The following is a 21659-nucleotide window of genomic DNA, read 5'->3' on the forward strand; positions in this document are numbered from 1 at the left end:
GGTCTAAAACTTTTTAGCATCCGAATAAAGAGACTTCCCGAGAAACTGGGCGACCGCAAAACTTTGGGTTCGCCGCTTGCCGTAGCGCGCTCATTGGTGCCCAGGTTACCGCCCCATTCTCTGGAATCACGTTAGTCTCCACGCATGCGCAGCGTAAACCCACGCCTCCTCCTGGGTCTAGGACGCAAGCGCGCGCACGCTCCCCCGCAGGGGTGGGCGGAGAATGGGGGAGAGTAGGAGGGAGGGGAGGAGCCTACTCCGGTGAGTAGAAGGCGGTGGGACGCTGGGATCGTCCGGGCCTGGCTGCCTGGTGGGGGGAAAACGCTGCGCCAGCATAGAACCCGCGGAAGGGAGCGGAGCCAGTCAGCGGAACACTCGCGCGGCACGATCGGATCGCTGAACCCCCTCGATCCTCAGGGCGCGAAGCCCTGGCCTAGGCCCCGCGGAGATGTCCAGTTGCGGCGCTTGTACCTGCGGCGCTGCGGCCGCCCGGCTTCTCACCACCTCGCTCACCTCCGCGCAGAGAGGTAACGAAGTAGTCCCGAGCCGGTGCCCGCTCTGGGCTCTCGGCGAGTGAACCGGTGGGGATCCCGGGGGGAGAGGAGGGCTTGAAGGCTGCGAGGCGCTGCGAGCCTCTGGAGTACCTGGCTGTCGGATTGGAAGGAAACCCGGTGGGCTATCGCTCGCCTGTGAGCTCTCGGGCCTTCGGAGTTTGGGGGCTGGAATGGGGCCATCTCGCCTCAACTCAGGGAGAAGAACCGAGTGCGACTCAACACTCGTTAAAAGTGTCCCCCGTGCAGCCCTTCTTGGGGCCTGTCACTTTTGGGGAGTCTGTGTGCCCGGTTGTCGGGCTAGTCGCCTGGATCGGCAGGGCAAGGGTGTCACTGACATTGTGCGGTCGGGGACGACAGGACGTAAACACAGCTCGCTGGCCTTCCAGATATTTGGGAAACTTGGGGTCCCAAGAAAGCAGCGGGGAGGTGGGGGGAAAGCGACCGCTGGAATTCCTGAAATACTTAAATTTAGCAACAGTCATTCGCCCGCTTACCCAGTTTGACAGCTGGGATCAGCCTCTAAGAGTGGAGTGGCTCTTGTTTACTTTGCTTCTCTATTCATCAGGACCTGTGACAGAGTGCACACCTGCCAAGAGATTCCGGGAATGAAACCCGTTTTTCTTTCCCACAAGTCTATGCATATCAGATTGTAAGGCTAGGTCTTGTTAGGCTCTGAACTTACAGATGTATTTTCATGACGATCTTTGGACCAATACAAGCAGTTTTCCTTTTTTTTTTTTTTGACTAATTCTAAAGTCATCATTGTCTACTAACTGTATAATTGGCAGTTTAAATACACATGAAATGGAGTAACATAGGCGGAAGCATTTAGTATTGACATGTAAGTGTAAGATTTAGTCTTAAAACATTGCCACACCTCAAGTAGATGTCCCAGTTCCAGAGGTTTGATTTGTAAACACTGGAAAGAAACATAATTTTAATGTATTGCTTGACCTACATTCGTTGAGGGCTTAAGGTATTACAGTTTGGTACTAGGGGTATTAAATTCGTCATGCTTAAATTTGGTTGACAACATCATTGAAAAGGGTATGTGTTTTAGACAGGAGGGGTTCTTGATAAGATTTAGTCAAAGAATTCTAGAGTTAGCCCTGAGGTTATAGCACATGACTTTAGTTCCGGCAGTCTTTAGGCAGGGGCAAGCCAGGTCTCTGGAACTCTGTAGACCAGTCTTGGCCTTGGATTCAGATTAAAGGCCTGTGCCACCATGCCCAACTGATGTATATATTTTTTAAATGGACTTGACAATGGGTTGGAAAGATAGCTCAGCAAATAAAAGTATTTGCTGCCGAGTCTGACAACCTGACTTCAACCCTGGGCCTATAAGGTAGAAAGAGAGAATAGAGTCCTGCAAGTAGTGAAGAGCGGACAGACAGACTTTTTGTTTTTTTCACAGCAGGGTTTCTCTGTATAGTCCTGTATAGTCCTGGCTGTCCTGGAACTCACCTTGTAGACCAGGCTGGCCTCTGCCTCCTGAGTGCTGGGATTAAAGGCTTGCACCACCTCAGCCAGCAGACAGACACATTTTAGATATGCTTGGTTTGTATGGGGTCCCTTTGCATTTTAAATATGTACTTTCAGAAGTGCTTCAGCATTTCACTTCTCAGGGACACAGTGGACCCTAACTTTGAGTAGGAGAATTGTAGAATTGATGTAACTTCTTCAATTTCTGACTTCCTTCCATTCAATCTTTGTACAAAGATGTCACCTTAGTCAGTCTGTCATGTCACGCCTTTCATCCCAGCACCCAAGGTGCAGGCAGGTGGATCTCTGAGTTCCAGGCTAGTCTGGTCTACAGAGTGAGTTCTAGGACAGCCAGGGCTACACAGACATCCTGTCTTCAAAACCAAGCCAAACCAACCAACCAACCAACCAACCAACAAACAAGAAAGATAAAGAGTGTTTGTCATTCCATAAAAAGGTCTGAATGAAGAGGTCAAACGTGTTGGCATCCAGTTTTCTTGATTATATAGTGCACCTACCTTAATTTTTAGTCCTATTTCTCCTTCCTTCCTTCCTCCCTTAATTTTTGGTAGTCAAATATAATAGATTAGATAGGTCAGTGTGAATAGTTGACACATTTTTATTTTAGCAATTTTGCTGGGTAGACCAGGCTGCTTTGAACTTGAAGTGATGGAATCAGCCCTTCACAGGCAGGCCTACTTCTTCAAACGTCTTTTTCTGTACTGAGGATTGAATCCAGGGACTTGAGTGTGCCAGGCTGGTGCTTTTCCCTTGAGCTGTATCTCTGGCTGTCAAAGAATTTAAGATTTCATTTTTTCTTGATTAGCAGAATGGAAAAATGAATTAAATATTTTTAAACTTAAGGAATATTACAGTAATGATGTTATGTGTTCTTATTAAACAGTATTTAGAACTCAAGAAACTATAGTGCATAAAATAAAAATCTAAGCAAAATTAATAAATGTAGTAAGCACTTGTTAAGTTGCAGTTTCAGGCTCTTTTTTTTTTTCAATTTGTGTTAGAAGTTAGAGGCTGCCGGGCAGTGGTGGCTCATGCCTTTAATCCCAGCACTTGGGAGGTGGATTTCTGAGTTGGAGGCCAGCCTGGTCTACAAAGTGAGTTCCAGGACAGCCAGGGCTACACAGAGAAACCCTGTCTCGAAAAAACAAAAAACAAACAGAAGTTAGAGGCCAAACTTGTAAGAGGATATAGCTTTATTTTCTATTTCAACATTTTTTTTCTTTTATTGAATATTTTCTTTATTTAATTTCACCAGTTATACACATTTAAAATACTGTTACTAAAACAGATAATTTTTCGTCATTTTTGGGACTGTTCTCTGCTATTATTTATTCTTTCATGCTAAGTAATATAGATTTTTTGTTTGTTTGTTTGTTTTTGTTTTTCAAGACAGGGTTTCTCTGTGTAGCCCTGGCTGTCCTGGAGCTCACTTTGTAGACCAGGCTGGTCTTGAACTCAGAAATCCGCCTGCCTCTGCCTCCTGAGTGCTGGGATTACAGGCGTGCTCCACCGCGCCCGGCTAGATTTTTTTTAAAGCTAGATTATTTGTAAAGTTTTGTAGACTCCTTAGTTCAAAATGAAGAATCCAGGGAGGATCTGGGACCCAAGGCCAACATCAGCTGCATAGAGAGTTCACATTAGTCTGGATGACATGAAAACCTGTCTCAGAAAACAAAAAGTTAGCTATGGTGTTGGCTCATGCTAATAACCTCCACACTTTGGAGGGTTGCCATGGTATTTAAGCCAGTTTGGGCTATAAAGTGAAAGCTTATCACCCAAAAGAAAAAAATCATTTAAATATGTTATATATAATACACACACACACACACACACACACACACACACACACACATATATATATATATATATATAATATACACACACACACACACACACACACACACACACACACACACACACACACATATATATATATATATATTTTTTTTTAAAGCTGAATAAGTTGTGACTGGAGATACTGCTCCAAAGAGAACTGACTGCTTTTCCAGAGAACCTAAGTGCAATTCACAGCAACCTTATGGTAACTCACACCATCTTTACACTTCTAGGGATCTTAACACCTTCTGGCCTTCACAGGTACACATGTGGTAACAGATATGCATGCAGATAAAACACCCATATACAGTTTATAAAATTTAAAAGTAAATTACATCATTGTTTCACTATGTAGCTGATGCTTTCCTGGAACTCTCTGTGTATTTGAGTTGCTGTCAAACTCGTGGTCTTCCTGCATCAGCTGTGGACCACTCTTTATATTTCTGTTTTTGCCATAGCGGGACATTGAACCAAGGGCCTTACCCATGCTAGGCAGGTGCTTAGCCCTTTAAGAATATTTTGTTTTGAGACAATGCTTCACCAAGTTCTCTTTGTATCCCTTGCAGGCCTTGAACTTGCCATTCTCCTACCTCAGCCATCACAGCAGCTGGGACTCAGTTCCAACTTTCTTATACTTCCTAACAGCCTTAAAATAGATGTTCATTATTTTATTATTTTAGAAGGCAGCTGCTCTGAAACTCAAAAGGCTTTATCTGTATGACATGTTCATAGATGGTTTAACTTTCTTGTGTTTTTGTTTTTGTTTTTTGAGACAGTTTCTCTGTGTAGCCCTGGCTGTCCTGGAACTCACTCTGTAGACATGGCTGGTCTCGAACTCAGAAATCCACCTGCCTCTGCCTCCCGAGTGCTGGGATTAAAGGTGTGCACCACCACTGCCTAGCTAATGGTTTAACTTTTAACTGGCATTTATCATTACTGCCAAACAGTGTTGCAAAATGTACAGAGATATCTCCCTAGCTTTCAGGGTTTTTTCACCTGAAGTTCACAGGTCCTTCAGGGGTCAATAGGTAGGATTCAGGTTTCTTAAACCTTATTTCCACTAATCTTTAACTAGAAAATGGCATTTTCTTTAATTATCAAAGTAGACCATAAGTCATAACAGTCTTTCAAGTGTCTGTGACTTTGTCACCAGTCAGAATCACACATTTTCATATTACAGTCTGGGCTGGTTTAGACCTAAACATCTTGCATTTTTGCCAGCATTTTCTTTTTTCTTTTCTTTTCTTACTTTTTTTTTTTTTTTTTTTTTTTTTTTTNGTCCTGGCTGTCCTGGAACTCACTCTGTAGACCAGGCTGGCCTTGAACTCAGAAATCCGCCTGCCTCTGCCTCCTGAGTGCTGGGATTAAAGGCATGCGACACCACACCAGGCCCTCTTGCATGTTTTCATCTTGCCTCTTCATGGTCCATGATTCCAACAGAGGTTGTCAGCACAATGAAACCAAACTGCCGTGATGGGAGCAGTTTTGCTCTGCCATTTCTCTAGGTCTTTGAGTTGGACATCAAATCTAGGGCTTATAACTCCACTCTTGTTGAACCTTCCTGTGAGGTTCACAGCAATCTTCCAGCTCTGTGATCATCAATGATCTCAAATTCACCAGTGTAGCAGTGCTTCACCATCACAGTTAGGAACCGAACGATGATTCTGGAGAGCATCTGCCAGAACATTCATTTGCTCCATGGTGATGGCGAGGGAAGATTACAGGAAAAACATAGGCTTTTTAATCAAAGGCCATTCACCTCTTTGTTCAATCTCAGTTTGTTCCCTGAAACTGAGCTAAAGTCAGGAGGGCTGCACGGAGTTGTCCTCTGACCCCCACATCCACACCATAGCATATGCACCCCCACATACGCATCACACACAGATACACGGCAATGATCCACACCATAGCATATGCACCCCCATATACGCATCACACACAGATACACGGCAATGATCCACACCATAGCATATGCACCCCCACATACACATCACACACAGATACACAGTAATGATAAATGAAGAAAAAGGGAAAGATAGGTGTAGCGGTCAGGTGTAGCCATGCTTCACCATCACTGTTAGGAACCAAATGATGACTTTAGAACAAAGCCTGATGAGGACCTGGCATTTGCCTTCTCTTCTCAGTGTAGCAGAAGATAAACTTGAGTTGATCTGCCTCTATCTCCCAAATGTGGAGAATGCCAGCATATGCTATCATTTTAGTTTTTGTTGTTGGTGGTGGTGGGTTGTTTTTTTTAAAGATTTATTTATTTTATGTATGTGAGTACACTGGTGGTCTCTTCAGATACACCAGAAGAGGGCATTGGATCCTATTACATACAGATGGCTGTGAGCCACCATGTGGTTGCTCGGAATTGAATTCGGGACCTCTGGAAGAACATCCAGTGCTCTTAACCTGCTGAGCCATCTCTCCAGCCCTTTTGTCGATTTTTTTTTTTTAAAGATTTTTATTTATTTACTTTGAATATTTTGCTTGCATGTATGTCTGCATCATATGTATGCAGTATCCTTGATGACCCGAAGTTTCAGATCCCCCGGAACTGAAGTTACAAATGATCCTTAGCTTTGAACCCAAAGTTGGTAAGTTAGTACTCTTAAACTCCTGAGGCATTTTTTTCTCCCTTTCTTTTTGAAATATCCACACACACACCCACTGTTTGTGCATGTGTGTGTGTGTGTGTGTGTGTGAATGTATATGTCTGTCATCTGTGTCTGTGTGAGTGCATGAGGTGCCTCAGGCTAGAAGGAGGGTGTTAGAGCTCCTGGAGTTACAGACAGTTAGGAACTGTACTTTGGATCTTCTGGAAGAGGAGCAAGTCCTCTTAATCATGGAGCCATTGCTCTCTAGCCTTGTTTTTAGTTATTTGAAACAGTATTAATATAGCCAGGCTGACTTCAGACACAATATGTATCTGAGTATGACCTTGGGCTGATCCTCTTGCAACACCTGAATACTTTAGGATTATAAACCTGTGCTAGGATTCTAGCCTGCTTTTATTTTTTTCTCATTGTATAGCCCAGGCTAATCTCAAGCTACGAATTCTCCTGCCTGGTTGCCTGAGTGCTAGAATTACAAGCTACAGGCATGTGCCACCTTGGCCTTGCCTGGATCGGGGAACTCCTGTGTATATGTGTGTTTCTGAGTGTGAGTGTATGTGTGAGTGTGTGTGTTGTGTTTCTTTGAGATGAAGTATTAAAAGTAGCCCAAGCTGGCCTTGAACTGTGACAAAGACTGGGATTAAAAGTATGCACCACTTAAAAATGTATACTCTAGTAATATTAAATACATATTAAATATTTTTTAATTATTATAATTTGAATGTATCTGTGATGTGTGCTTATTATGGGTTTAGATGCCATAGCACATCTGTGGAGTCCAGAGGACATCTTTGTAGAGTCAGCTCCTTTCTTTCTTTCTTTCTTTCTTTCTTTCTTTCTTTCTTTCTTTCTTTCTTTCTTTCTTTCTTTGTTCTTGTTTTGTTCATGCTGGCCTTGAACTCTGAGATCCACCTGCCTCTGCCTCCCTAGAATCAGTATTCTCTCATTTTCATGAATTTTCATGAAGGTTTCAGGAGCCAACCTGAAACCTCTGTTCTTCAGGCTTGCACATCAAATACCTTTATCTGCTGAGCCATCTTGCCAGCTGTACATTTTACAGTGTTCTTAAACCATTACCACCATCCATGGTCTATAGCTTTCTTATGTAAAACCAAAACACTGCCCAACCAAAACTGTCATTCCTCCACCCCTCACAACCTCGTTAAGATTACTGTCTTAGATTCTTGACTGAGAACCCAACAACCATATAAGTGGAGAAGCATGCAAATTTTGAAAGAAATGATTCGATCTTCAGGTAACCAAAGAGACAAAAGCTGTCAGGATATATTTATCTTCAAGGTACAAATAGTACACAAAAAATATATAGTACGTGAAAGACCTTTTTTTTTTTTAAAGATTTATTTATTATTATACATAAGTACACTGTAGCTGACTTCAGATGCACCAGAAGAAGACATCAGATCTCATTACAGGAGGTTGTGAGCCACCATGTGGTTGCTGGGATTTGAACTCAGGACCTTTGAAAGAACACTCCGTGCTCTTACCCGCTGAGTCATCTCGCCAACCCGAAAGACCTTTTTTAAAACCCCGGCAGGTACAGTATGTTTAAATCCCTGTCATGTTTTAAAAGAGCCACAGGTGGGTATGACCTCTATGATCTTGCTGTTAAAGAATTGATCTGAGCCGGGCTTGATGGCTCACGCCTTTAATCCCAGCACTTGGGAGGCAGAGGTAGGCGGATTTCTGAGCTAGCCTGGTCTACAGAGTGAGTTTCAGGACAGCCAGGGCTACACAGAGAAACCCTGTCTCGAAAAACCAACTCCCCCCCCCAAAATAAAGGAAGCCTGTACTAATTGGTAGGTAGAGGTAGACAAATCTCTGTGGATTCAAGGCCAGTTGGTCTCCATGACCATATCTGGACTGAACTATAACCAAAAAAAAAAAAAAAAAAAAAAAAAACCCCCCCCCCCAAAAAAAAAAAACAAAAACCTTTTTCTCTTGGTGTGTAGCTTTTCTGGGAAAGCCAGTATGTTTCAACCTTTTTGTGTTCAACCTTTATTTACCAGGACTTTGTTCATTTTAAGATTTTATTTTATGTGGGTAAATATTCTTGACTGAATGTATGTGTGCCATATACTTGCCTAGTGCTTGCAGAGAGTAGAAGAGGAACTCTTGGAACTGTGGTTGCTAGGACTCCAACACAGGTCCTGTGGGAGAACAGCCAGTGCTCTTAACCACTGAGCCTCCTGGGAATTTATTGAGACATGCCAGCATGGGCATGAAAACTAACAGACTTCCTTCTCCCTGCAGGTATTTCGTGTGGGCGCATTCATGTGCCAATGTTAGGAAGACTGGGGACCTTGGACACTCAGGTTCTGCGCAGAGCTCCTCTTAGAACCTTTTCAGAAACACCAGCATACTTCGCCTCAAAAGACGGGGCAAACAAGGATGGTTCCGGAGATGGAAATAAGGTTATTTTTGTCTTATTGGCATCTATATATTCCCCATCTTTAAAGAGCAAATATAATAATAGTGTTCTGTAGTCTTGTTAGTTTAAATGTGCTCTGTAGGAAATATGAGTTACATAAAGTGATTTGAAGAGTCTGGGTTGATCTTATTTTGCATTTTGTTGGTTAGTTTTGTTTTTTTGAGGCAGTTTTTTTGTGACTTAGGCTGCCCTGCAACTTGCTGTGTAACCTAGGCAGCACTAGAGTGGGATCCGCTTACTTTAGCCTCCTGAGTGTCCACCATGCCCAGCTTATTCAGTGCTTAACTTGTATTATACTTATATACTCATTGTACTTTTTTTAAAAAAAAGATTTATTTATTATATGTAAGTACTGTAAGTACACTGTCACTATCTTCAGACACACCAGCAGAGGGCATCAGATCTCATTACAGATGGTTGTGAACCACCATGTGGTTACTGGGAATTGAACTCAGAACCTCTGGAAGAGCAGTCATTGCTCTTAACCTCTGAGCCATCTCTCCAGCCCTACTCACTGTACTTAGTAAGCAGAGAGTAAAGTGCTAATATCCTAAGCATCAACTATCATTAAATAGTGGCATGATTAGTCAGATGGAGTGAGGAATACCCATTTTTATACACAAATCTAACTGCTACAAGTGTTTAAGAAATGGCTGCTGGTGGTGGTGGTGGTGGTGGTGGTGCACACCTTTAATCACAGCACTTGGGACATAGAGGCAGGTGGATCTTTTAAAGTTTAAGGCCAGCCTAGAACCACAGAGTGAGTTCCAGGATAGCCAGGGCAACACAGAGAAACTCTTGTCTTGAAAAACCAAAAAGGAGGAAGGAGGAGAAGGAGAAGGGATAGATGGATGGATGGATGGAGCTTCAATTCCCAGCGTCCACATGGCAGCTCACAACTATCTATGACTCCAGTCCCAGGGATCTGATGCCTTCTTCTGTCCTCTACAGGCACTACACATATGTGGTGTGCAGACAAAAACGCCAATACATATAAAATTTTAAAATAAAGATTTAAGCTGGGTGGTGATGTGCATATCTTTAATCCTAGCTCTTGGGAGGAAGAGGTAGGTGGCTCTCTGTGAGTTCAAAGCCAGCCTGGTCTATAGAGTGAGTTCAAATATTTGGTAAGTCTCCTGATCCAACCTTTTGAGCATTGAGATTATAGGTATGAACCACCAGCCTGGATTATTCCTGTAAGTAACTTTTTAAAATCTCATTGAAAATGAGACTCATGAGCTGCACAGTGGTGGTGCACACCTTTAGTCCCAGCACTCGGGAAGCAGGGTAGGTGGAGCTCTGTGGTTTCGAGGCCACCTTAGTCTACAAAGTGTGTTTCATTGTGCTACACAATGAAACCCTCTCGAAACACCAAAGAAATATTTGTGTGTATATGCACCATACATTATATATATATTTTAAATATATTTTTAAAAAATGGCTTTAGATAAATAGTAACTAGGACTGATTTGATTTTTATGGTAGATCTTATAACACCAGTGGCTATAGATACAAACCATACTATTATTTCCAGCATGGAAATTGTAAAAAAAAAAAACTTTTTTTAAGATTTATGTATGTATTTATGTATGTATGTGAGTGCACTGTAGCTGTCTTCAGACACAGCAGAAGAGAGCATCTGATCCCATTACAGATGGTTGTGAGCCACCATGTGGTTGCTGGGACTTAAACTCGGTTCTCTTAACCACTGAGCCATCCCTCCAGTCCGAAATTGTAAAAATTTAAGATTAATACAACTTGTTGTTTACAGCTAAACTCCATGGAACAAATGATTTACTATCTTTTTCTCCTAAATGAACATTAGAAATCGGTGACTGAAGGAAGCAGTAAGAAATCAGGCTCTGGGAATTCTGGGAAAGGTGGAAACCAGCTTCGCTGTCCTAAATGTGGTGACTTGTGCACACACGTGGAGACCTTTGTGTGTAAGTATTTTGATTTTCTTTCCTCTTTTGCAATAGGCCATTGAATGTATAGAAATCGTATATTATATAAACCAGAATTATTTTTGCCCGACATTGTGATTCTCTAAGTGTTCTAAAGACACTAAAAATTCCTAGGACTGGTAGCACTTTGCATTCTGAGAGGAAGAGAGAAAATATTTGCTTAAATATATTCATTTCAGATTTGGATTTTGTGAGTTTTCCTGAGTACATTCACTGGTTTTTAGAAAATCTAAGATTTATTTATACTATATTGCTACATCTTTCAAATGCTTTTGTCTTGGTTAGGGTTTTATTGCTATGAGCAGACACCATGACCAAGGCAAGTCTTATAAAGGACAATATTTAACTGGCTGGCTTACAGGTTCAGAGGTTCAGTCCATTATCATCAAGGTGGGAGCATGGCAGCATCTAGGCAGGCATGGTACAAGCAGAGCTAAGAGTTTTCTACATCTTCATCTGAAGGCTGCTAGCAGAAGACTGGCTTCCAGGCAGCTAGGATGATGGTCTTTTTTTTTTTTTTTTTTTGGGTTTTTCGAGACAGGGTTTCTCTGTGTAGCCCTGGGCTGTCCTGGCCCTCACTTTGTAGACCAGGCTGGCCTCGAACTCAGAAATCCGCCTGCCTCTGCCTCCCAAGTGCTGGGATTAAAGGCGTCTGCCACCATCCCCAGCGATGATGGTCTTAAAGCCCACAACTACGGTGACACACCTAGTCCAACAAGGCCACACCTTCTAAGAGTGCCACTCCCTGGGCCAAGTGCATACAAACCATCACAACTTTGTTAAGTAACTCATATGCCAGGAAGATCAGCCATTTATGTAATAAGGTAATTTCTTCTGGGCCCTGATGTACCAGAAGCGAGAACTCTCAATTATTGAAATTGTTTGGTGATTATTAATGGTTCAGGCTACTTCTGATAGTGCTCTGAACTGTAAGACCAAAGTGCATTACACCAAATGACTCATTGCCTATGAGCTTTAGAGCTAATTATAATCAAGGGAAATTGCACTGTACCACGTGCCAGCCTTTCCGTGCCTCTGTCAGGTTTCTTTCTTTGATTTTCTTTTTCCCTCCCACCTCATTCCTTTATTCCTATTGTTTTTCTTTTCTTTGCTCCTCCTTCCTTTCTTTCCCCAAGCTTTGAGAGAGTCTTGCTGTATACTCAACTGCCCTTGATCTCCTCCTCCTAAGTACGAGGATGACAGGCATGCCTCACTGTACATTTTAATGTCAATACCTTAGTTACATTTGTATAGTTTTGGGAAGCCTTTTTTGAGACAGAGTCTCTACATAGCTCCTATTGTCCTGAAACTTACTATGTAGACCAGACTGGCCTCAAACACACAGCTCTGCCTGCCTTTGCCATTTGAGTGCTGGGACTAAAGGTATGCATGCATCACCAGCCCTGCTCATAAAATAATTTTAAAGTAACTCTACTGGACAGTTTGACTATAAGAGGTATTCTGCATGGTTTACCTGGTGAAAGAAAGAACCAATTAGAATATATTGTAATTTGGATTACCATATGAAATGAAGGTGGTAGGTAGACCTGAACATATTCTAGACAAATCTGACATGATGAAGTAAAATTCTAGAGTCTGGGAATTTTTGTCACCCCCCTCTGTAAAAGCATTAAAGTTTTAATTTGTGTTTGGCCAGTAACCTATATATAATGTCATTTGGCCATTCGTGAATGTCCTGTGGCTAGATGATTATTTGAAGGCTTCCTTCATTTCTAACTGAGGTATCTAATATTGAAGAGCTCCATATGTATTCTGGGTACTAGATCCATGTCTTCACAGTTCTTTTAAAAACAGTATAGCAGGAGTCTGCAAACATTTGCTGGAAAAAGCCAAACAGTAACTATTTCAGGGTTTGTGGACCATGTGGCCTGTTGCAGCTATTGTAGGCTGCACTTGTGTCAGGTACTGTCCTTGTTTTTGTGACGCAGTGCTGACAGAACAACTTAAAAAGAGGAAGTATTTATTTTGGCTCATAGTTTCAGAACATTACTTGGCCTTGTGTACTTGGACAAGAACACGATGCCAATGGGAATGTGGAAAAGAACCGATCTTCTCATGGCCCAGAAACAGAAAGGGAGTACCAGCAGCCTACTGACTCTCTCTCTTTCCTTCTCACTACATTACATTCATCTCTCTCTCTCTCTCTCTCTCTCTCCCTCTCCTCTCTCTCTATCTCTCTCTCTCTGTGTGTGTGTGTGTGTGTGTGTGAGAGAGAGAGAGAGAGAATTTGAAGGAGGTGGGTCTCTCCACTTTTATGTGGCTCCCAGGGATCAAACTGCGGCCATCATTCTTGGCAGCACGCACTTTTACCCTCTGGGTCACCTCACTGGCCCACTTTTCTCCTTTTTGCTCCACCCAGGCCTTCAGTCCATGGAAGTGTGTGACCCACTTTAGGGTATTTTTAAGAGTTAAAAATTATGCCTTATAAATTCATGTCACCTCTATAGTATTTCAATAAATAAAACTGAGTCATTGAATTTGAGTATATACCAAACCTGCTTCATCATAAACTCGCATTACAAATCCAGTATTCAAGTTAAATTTAAGCTGCCCTTCGGTATCAAGTACAGATGAGACATGGTGGTGTTTAATCTCTTTCCCTTTGACCTAATTTCCTTAGAGAAATATTTTGGTCTTCTGTTTTCAAGCCAGCTTTTCCTGTCACACAGCCTGAACTAGACGAGAGGCGTCTCTGCCCTTTAATCCTTGCCCTGTTTACCATCAATAACAGCTGTGAACTTGTACCTCATTAGAGAATAAAGACGCTCACTGTTCACTCTTCAATGGGAAATGGTGGTTACATATTTGAACTTGTGTTAATTTTTTAATTTGATGGCTTGAATTTTTTTCTTTTAGCTTAAGTGATTAGTAAATACAAAGCATGCAATAAGTCAGTCCTCTTGTCATTTAAAGTTTGCTCCTAGGTCATCCAAAATGTGTGTTTATGTGTGCTCATTCACGTGTGTATGCTTTATTGTTTCCATAGAATATCTTTTTAAAGTTTTTTTGAAGGTTCATTTTATATTTTGAGAATAATTTTTAAAAATTACTTTGTATGGATATTTTGCCTGCATGTGTATCTGTGTGCAGTCCCCACAAAAGCCTGAAGAGGGCATTGGATCCCCCAGAACTCAAGAGTTAAAGACGTGTGGGTGCTGGAGAATGGAACCTGGGTCCTCTAGAAGAGCAGGCAGTGCTCTTAGCTATTGACTCGTCTCTCCAGCCCATAGCATTTTATCTTAACAATGTATAGGTGTGTATGTATCTCTGTGGGTGATGCCTGAGAACAAGTACCCACAGAGGACACAGGCATTGGGTCTCCTAGAGTTGGAGTTACGGGTGGTTGTGAGCCCTCCTGACATGGGTTGTGTGAGCAATGTCAGTTCCACTATTAAGAGATTATATTCTCCTGTTCATTGAGCTGGCTCTCCAGCTTCTAGAATAACTTTTTTTCCTTAATTAAAATTATTTCCATCAAATTTGTTCCCCTTCCCCAGTTCCTCTCAGATTCTTCCTATCTTTCTACCCACAAAACAATTTTAAAAGTTTTTTAAAAAAAAAAAATCTCCATAACAGCACTTGGGAGGCAGAGGCAGGTGGATTTCTGAGTTTGAGGCCAGCCTGGTCTACAAAGTGAGTTCCAGGACAGTCAGGACTATATAGAGAAACCCTGTCTCGAAAAAAACAAACAAACAAACAAAAAATCAAGAAACAAATATATTGGGCTGGAGAGATGACTCGGCGGTTAAGAGCACTGACTTTTCTTCTGAAGGTCCCGAGTTCAAATCCCAGCAACCACATGGTGGCTCACAACCATCTGTAATGAGATCTGACGCCCTCTACTGGAGTGTCTGAAGACAGCTACAGTGTACTTAAATCTTTCGGCTGGAGCGAGCAGAGGTCCTGAGTTCAATTCCCAGCAACCACATGATGGCTCACAACCATCTGTACAGCTATAGTGTACTCATATACATAAAATAAAAAAAATCTTTTTTTTTTTTTCGTTTTTTGAAACGGGGTTTCTCTGTGTAGCCCTGGCTGTCCTGGAACTCACTCTGTAGACCAGGCTGGCCTCGAACTCAGAAATCCGCCTGCCTCTGCCTCCCAAGTGCTGGTATGGTTATTTTTTTTTTTTTTTAAAGAACTTTTAAAAATGTTTTGTGGGTAGAAAGATAGGAAGAATCTGAGAGGAACTGGGGAAGGGGAACAAATTTGAACTCAGAAATCCACCTGCCTCTGCCTCCCGAGTGCTGGGATTAAAGGCATGGGCCACCATGCCTGGCTAAATAAATAAATCTTAAAAAAAAAAAAAGACAAAATAATGCCAAAGCAAAACAAAAGAAAAGGCCACAAAAACCCTGTTGAGTTTGTTTTATGGTTGTCAACTTCTCCTGAGTGGAGAAAACTGGTTCTCCTTTCCTAGCAGGTACCAGTCAGTTACAGATAGCTTCTTAACCCTGTGCCTACTCTTACCTTTCTGGTTAAACCTGCACAGGCCCTGTCCGTGCTGCCACACTGCCTCTGAGTCACTGTGCATCCATCCTGTTGTGTCTGGAAGACACTGTTTCCCTAGAGTCATCCAGATTCTATTTCCCAGCTACATGAGGGAGGGCTCACAGATGTCTGTAACATTGAGATCTGGGAGATCCGATGCCCTCTAAAGGCTCTGTGAGGACCGCACACATGTAATGCACAGACAAACATGCAGGCCAAATACCCATACACATAAAATAATTTTTAAAAGTTATTCTCAAAACGTAAAATGATATTCTACCAAAACAGTAATAAAGTTGTGCGTCTGCCTCCCAAGTGCTGGGATTAACCTAACCAGTTAGTCTTTGGAAATGTTGACTGATCTTGTTGGCTCTATAGTGTACAGGTAACTAAAGTTGTAGTGGATTCACAAGTACAGTGGTAGCTATGTCATGTTCTAAAGACAAGACCCTTCCCCGTCTTCTGCTTCCCAACTTTCTTTCTGCCCCTTTTATTCCATCCTTGTTTGGGGGCTGGAGAGCATTGATGTAAGTGTCTCATTTAGTGCTGAACACTCACTAGGCCTTTGTTCTTAGCACTTTGACCATTAACTGCTGACCACCACAAAGAAGCGCTTCCCTGTGAAGGTTGAGGACAGCAGTCATCTATCTATAAACATAGTTAGAAAGCAGTTTGACAGCATGTCCATTTAACCAGACAGAAGTAGCAAGTTCTGCCTCTCCTACCCCAAGGACCTTTGACCTCTGAAGTCCTGGGGTTCTGACCTAGTTTAGAGGACCTGGCATGAGTTCCGTCCTGTGAACAGGCTTAGTCAAGTTGGGCAGAGTTTGCTTATTACCATCACCTTTGAGCCACTGCTGCACCAGCGGCTGCATGTTCCCTGGCAGCAGATCAGTATTGTGGCTTGCAGTTTGGCCAGGGTGGTGAGTACCCCAGTGGCCTACATAGCACCTTTTGGCACTATGAAAGCTAGCCAGTAGGGAGGAAGATTTCATGTTAGTTCCAGCTTGATTCCTCTATGTCCTGCAACCCAGTGTGCTGTGTTCTCAAGCATTACGGCAATATCCTCTTGTTTTCGTGGTTATCCAAGAACAGTGGCAATGGCATGTGTTATTTTGGGGTCTTCTGGGCTCTCCCTGACCAATTCATAGTGGGAGGTAACCCTCCACCTGGCATTGAGATACCCTTTAAAAATTATACTTAAGACTAAGATTTTAAAAAATTGTATATGTATGTGTGTCTCCTTGGGCTTATGTGTGACACTAGTATACAGGAAAGTAGAAGAGAGTCTTAGATTCCCTGGGAATTTGGTTATAGACTGCTGTGGACTGCCATGTAGGTGCTGCAACTAGAACTTAGGTCATTTGCAGGAGCAATAAGCATTTTTTTGTTTGTTTGTTTGTTTTTCCGAGACAGGGTTTCTCTGTATAGCCCTGACTGTATGGAACTCACTTTGTAGACCAGGCTGGCCTCGAACTCAGAAATCCTCCTGCCTCTGCCTCCCAAGTGCTGGGATTAAAGGCGTGCACCACCACTGCCTGGCGGTTATGGAGGAATGTATGTATATCTTACATTTTTAGCAATTAAAATCACTTTCAGTACTGAAAGTTTTCATAAAAATAATAGAAAGTCTACTCATAGCTTTGTCACAGTTCATTCAGGTAAGGTATTTCAGTAAAGTAGATGATTCCATTTGTATTCTCAAACTAGGTTTAAAATTATCTTTAGGAGCTAGAGAGCTGGCTCAGTGGTTAAGAGCACTGACTGCTCTTGTGAAGGTCCTGGGCTCAAATCCTAGCAACCACATGGTGGCTCACAACCATCTGTAATGGGATCTGACACCCTCTTCTGGTGTGTCTGAAGACAGCTACAGTGTACTTCCATGGAAACTGGATTACAACCAGGTCTCTTAATGAATATTAGGTCAGGAAAAGAAATTAATAAAATGTTTTAACTGCTTTTTATACATTTATTTATATGTATGCATGTGTAGAGATCAGAGAATAGTTTTTGGAAGTGCAATCTCTCCTGCCATGTGGATTCCAGGATTGAACTGGGCTTAGAAGCACATACCTTGACCTATTGACCATCTCGCTGGCCCAGTTTTCCTGTTGGGTTTTTTTCCCCCGTTTGTTTTTGGTTTTTAGTACAAGGTCTTACTTTCTGGCTTATGCTGGCCTGTGACTATGCTCAATATGACCTTGAATTTTTTTTCTTTCTACCTCAGCCTTACAAGGGTCGAGATTACAGCCATGTACTGCCACATCCAGTGGACAAAAAGTCACATCCCCAGCCCTACAGTGAGTTTTAAGATGAACACTATTGAAATTATTTGTAAAGTTTTCCTCTTTGAACCTCTTTTTCAGCTTCCACTCGTTTTGTTAAGTGTGAAAAATGTCATCATTTTTTCGTTGTGCTGTCGGAAGCAGACTCAAAGAAAAGCATAATTAAGGAGCCCGAGTCCGCTGCAGAGGCTGTGAAGTTGGCATTCCAGCAGAAGCCACCTCCACCCCCCAAAAAGGTAGAAACAAGCCTTCTCTCCTGCAGACATTCCATTGCCGCCCTTCCTGTTTGTTAAATCCTGTCAGTGTCTAGATAAGCTCATCCGATGTTTACCTTCTTTCTTGTTTTGTTATGTTTTATTGAGACCCATGTCCTGAGTAGCCTGGGGTAACCTTGAACTCTCCAAGTAGTTCAAGATGAACTCGGGATCCTCCAGTCTTCACCTTTAAAGTGCTGGCAGTGTGGCCATATGCTACTGTTATATTTTCTAAATATGCTTTATACGTTTGTAATTTTTAATTTAATTTAATGTGTGTGTGTGTGTGTGTGGAGTGATTATGCACATACACATGCTCTTGGTATGTGTGTGGGGATCAGAAGACAACTTCTAGGTCTGCTCTATGTGTGCTGCCATGGCTCTGATGGTATGAACTCTTTGTACACGTTTTAGGTAGTGGGATTTGGTCTTGAGAAGGAATGACAGTGTGCACTGGTTCCTCTGACAACACTGTGTATTTTTGAGAGCCCAGAAGCCAGTACTTCTTGGCCGGTGTTCTCTGTCCTGGCATGTACTGGTAGTCTGCCCACTTGGACTCTTGTCCTCTGTGTTCAGGGTATTCATGTGTGTCTGACTCCATGCCTATTGGGGCAAATTTAGTATTGCTGAGATAGAAAATGTGAGGACTGAGTAAGATCTGAAAAAAAAAACCTAAGGCTAAAGAAATGATCATGTAAAATAATTTAATAGTAAGTTTTATATCTTTGCTAATTTGTGAAGATTTTAGACATTGGATCAAAGTTCTAGAAAATACATAAGTGATTTAACTTCTTAGGAATTGATCAATAATAATAGCTTGTGCGTGTGTGTTTTTATTACAGAGACAGGGTGTTACTATGTCACTCAGGCTGGCCTTGAACTTGATCCTCCTGCCTCTACCTCCCACATAGTAGAATTAAAAGCATGGGACACCACGTGCAGCTCCTTCTTTATACAAACCCAAGAAATTGATGCTGGTTCCAAACAGTTGGTAATATGAAGTGTGAAACAGCTTTAATCTTATTAACAAAAGTGAGTTGAGGGTGTGGTTCCAGGGCAGAACACTGAAAGCAACAATCAAGCCCTGGGTTTGATCCCAGGCACTGCCCTCCCCTACAAAACAGGAAAGAATGAAATTAAGTTGCTGCTTGGGTAAATGAATAACTTTTTAAAAAGATTTCTTTCTTTCCTTCTCTTATGTGTAGGAGTGGGTGTGCCTGTGTCTGTATCTGTGTGTGTTTTGGGGGGTGGGTGCCTGCCCAGTCCAGAAGAGGGTGTCAAATTCCCTGGAGGTGGAATTAGAAACAGTGCTGAGCTGTGGGTGCTGGGAACTAAACTCTAACCCTCTGCAGGATTAGATGCAAGCACTCTTAGCCACAGAGCCATCTCTCCAGCCCCAGACACTTCATTTTTAATGGGAACTTTTTTTTTTTTTTCAAATTTGACACTCTAAGAAAATTTGTTTAACTTGTAGTTTCGAAATGTGCTTGTTTTTATGATGGCTCATAGTAAATTGTTAATGCCTAATCACTTTTCAGATTTATAACTACCTCGACAAGTATGTTGTTGGCCAGTCGTTTGCTAAGAAAGTGCTTTCAGTTGCCGTGTATAATCATTATAAGAGAATATATAATAATATTCCAGCTAATCTGAGACAGCAAGCAGAGGTTGAGAAGCAGACATCATTAACACCTAGAGGTCAGTGTTTTTGGTAATTGACCACAATGCAGATTACTATGCCTAATCTTTATGTGTAACTCTTGAAATCTTCTTACCATAGTACAATATTTAAATTATCTCACAGTAGATTATGAAATTATTTTGGTGCCTTACCAGTAGCTTTTTTTGTTGTTGTTATTAAGTAGGTGAGAATAAAAAATGTCAAAGTACATTAACTTTTGTTTAAGTATTGTTTCTTAAAACAAAGTAAAATGTGGGGTTTTTTTTGTTGTTGTTGTTAAAAAATATTTATTTTTATTATTATATGTAAGTACACTGTAGCTCTCTTCAGACACCAAAAGAGGGATCAGGTCTTGTTACGGATGGTTGTGAGCCACCATGTGGTTGCTGGGATTTGAACTTAGGACCTCCAGAGAGCAGTCAGTGCTCTTAACCACTGAGCCATCTCTCCAGCCCATAAAATGTTTCTTTAAGATCTCTTTAGGAAGCGTGTGAGAAGCTCAGTTGTGGCAACCCTGCTTGGCCCTCCCCGCTTGCCTTTGCCTTTGATAAGGAGCATCACAGAGCCAACAAGACCTTGAAGGCTGCTGGAGGGGAGGTTGAGTGGCTTTGAAGGCTTGATTACTGTGGACAGATCACTGCAGCGCTCTGGACAACTCTAGTTTTTTGGGTTCAGGATACAGAATTTGATTTGCCTAAGTCAGAGGTGATAACTTAAGAGCATATTTAGCATTTTTTTGGCAAGGGAATTGGATGCAGCTACAGAATATGAGGTTAAGGGCAAATTTGTAAGTAATTTTCAGTATATTTCCTATTAGTCTGAGGTTCTAATATATAATTGTACTACACAATGTCAATTTACTGTAGGCAATAAAGTATAGCAATATAATTTATTTTTAAATATAAATTATAATACAAATAAAATATAAATATTTAGGTTTTTATTTTATTTTCTAGGGAGCCCTGATTTCTGATCTAGATCTAAAATCCAACAGTTTAGGTTCTTTTAGTCATTATCCTACAATTTGAGAAACTTCTACTAATGCTTTTAAGTAGCTACTAAAAATATAACTGCTTTAATGAAGACAGTGTTCACCTGTTGAGCTTTTTGTAAGGGAGTTATGTGGTAATATGAGTTGACCTTATTTTTAGAAAGTGGAAGTCATACCTAATGGTGGTCATAGGACCTTCAGTTTTATAAGCTCCAAAGCGTACAGTCTTGTCATTTAGCAACTATTTTCTAGTTCTTTTATATTAGCCATTAATATCTAAATCGTAGGAGATGCTAGAAGAGCAAAAAGTTTCACATTTATAGTATGAAGAACTTCAATTCATGATGCATAGTTTATTATTCTTTTAAAATAGACAATAGTTTTAATAGATAATCATTTAAAATTCTACTATGTGACTATGAGTACCTGGGCAACCATCATTAAGCTTGGTTTCAGGTTTTTTGTTTGTTTGTTTGTTTTTGTTTTTTTTTTAAATTTATTTATTTATTTATCTATCTATTTTATGTATGTGACTACACTGTAGCTGTCTTCAGACACACCAGAAGGAGGCATCAGATCCCATTACAGGCTTCAGGTTTTTTAACATAGAAAGGATGTTGTACAGAAATTGTTTCATAACATAAAAAATGGAAAACTGAATACATCCTTTAAATGAATTTGGAGGAAGGCAGGAAGTAAAGATTCATTCTTACTGCCCCAAACTAAACACATATATAATATTTCATATTGCCCTTTTTATCTCCTTTCTTAGAGTTAGAAATAAGAAGACGGGAGGATGAGTACAGATTTACAAGTAAGTCCCCTCCCTCAGGCCCTGGCTGTACTCTGTTCTGAGATGGCCTCAGTGACGCAGCTCAGTGGGAGTGGTGATCTGCTCGTCTGTGTGTTAGGTACCAAGAAGGGTTATTTAACTCTCTTGTGCATCATTGAAATGTCTCTTTTATATGTAATATGTAACTTTGAAATAAGGTTTTTGGTTTTTTTTTTT

General features: G+C 41.4%; 1 protein-coding gene across 1 annotated transcript in view; it reads left to right on the forward strand.

Annotated features, from left to right (window-relative positions):
* The first annotated feature begins 217 nt into the window (after positions 1 to 217).
* The window catches only part of Clpx (caseinolytic mitochondrial matrix peptidase chaperone subunit), a 38565-nt gene continuing 17123 nt past the window's right edge, over positions 218 to 21659 (forward strand). Inside the window, exons 1-6 of the mRNA XM_021172135.2 lie at positions 218 to 527; positions 8783 to 8943; positions 10786 to 10903; positions 17806 to 17960; positions 19517 to 19676; positions 21423 to 21464. Coding sequence (XP_021027794.1) covers positions 449 to 527; positions 8783 to 8943; positions 10786 to 10903; positions 17806 to 17960; positions 19517 to 19676; positions 21423 to 21464 — 715 coding nt within the window. The 5' untranslated portion in view covers positions 218 to 448. The remainder of the gene's footprint in view (positions 528 to 8782; positions 8944 to 10785; positions 10904 to 17805; positions 17961 to 19516; positions 19677 to 21422; positions 21465 to 21659) is intronic.

This window comes from Mus caroli, chromosome 9 (genome assembly GCF_900094665.2).
Source record: "Mus caroli chromosome 9, CAROLI_EIJ_v1.1, whole genome shotgun sequence".
Classification (NCBI taxonomy): domain Eukaryota; kingdom Metazoa; phylum Chordata; class Mammalia; order Rodentia; family Muridae; genus Mus; species Mus caroli.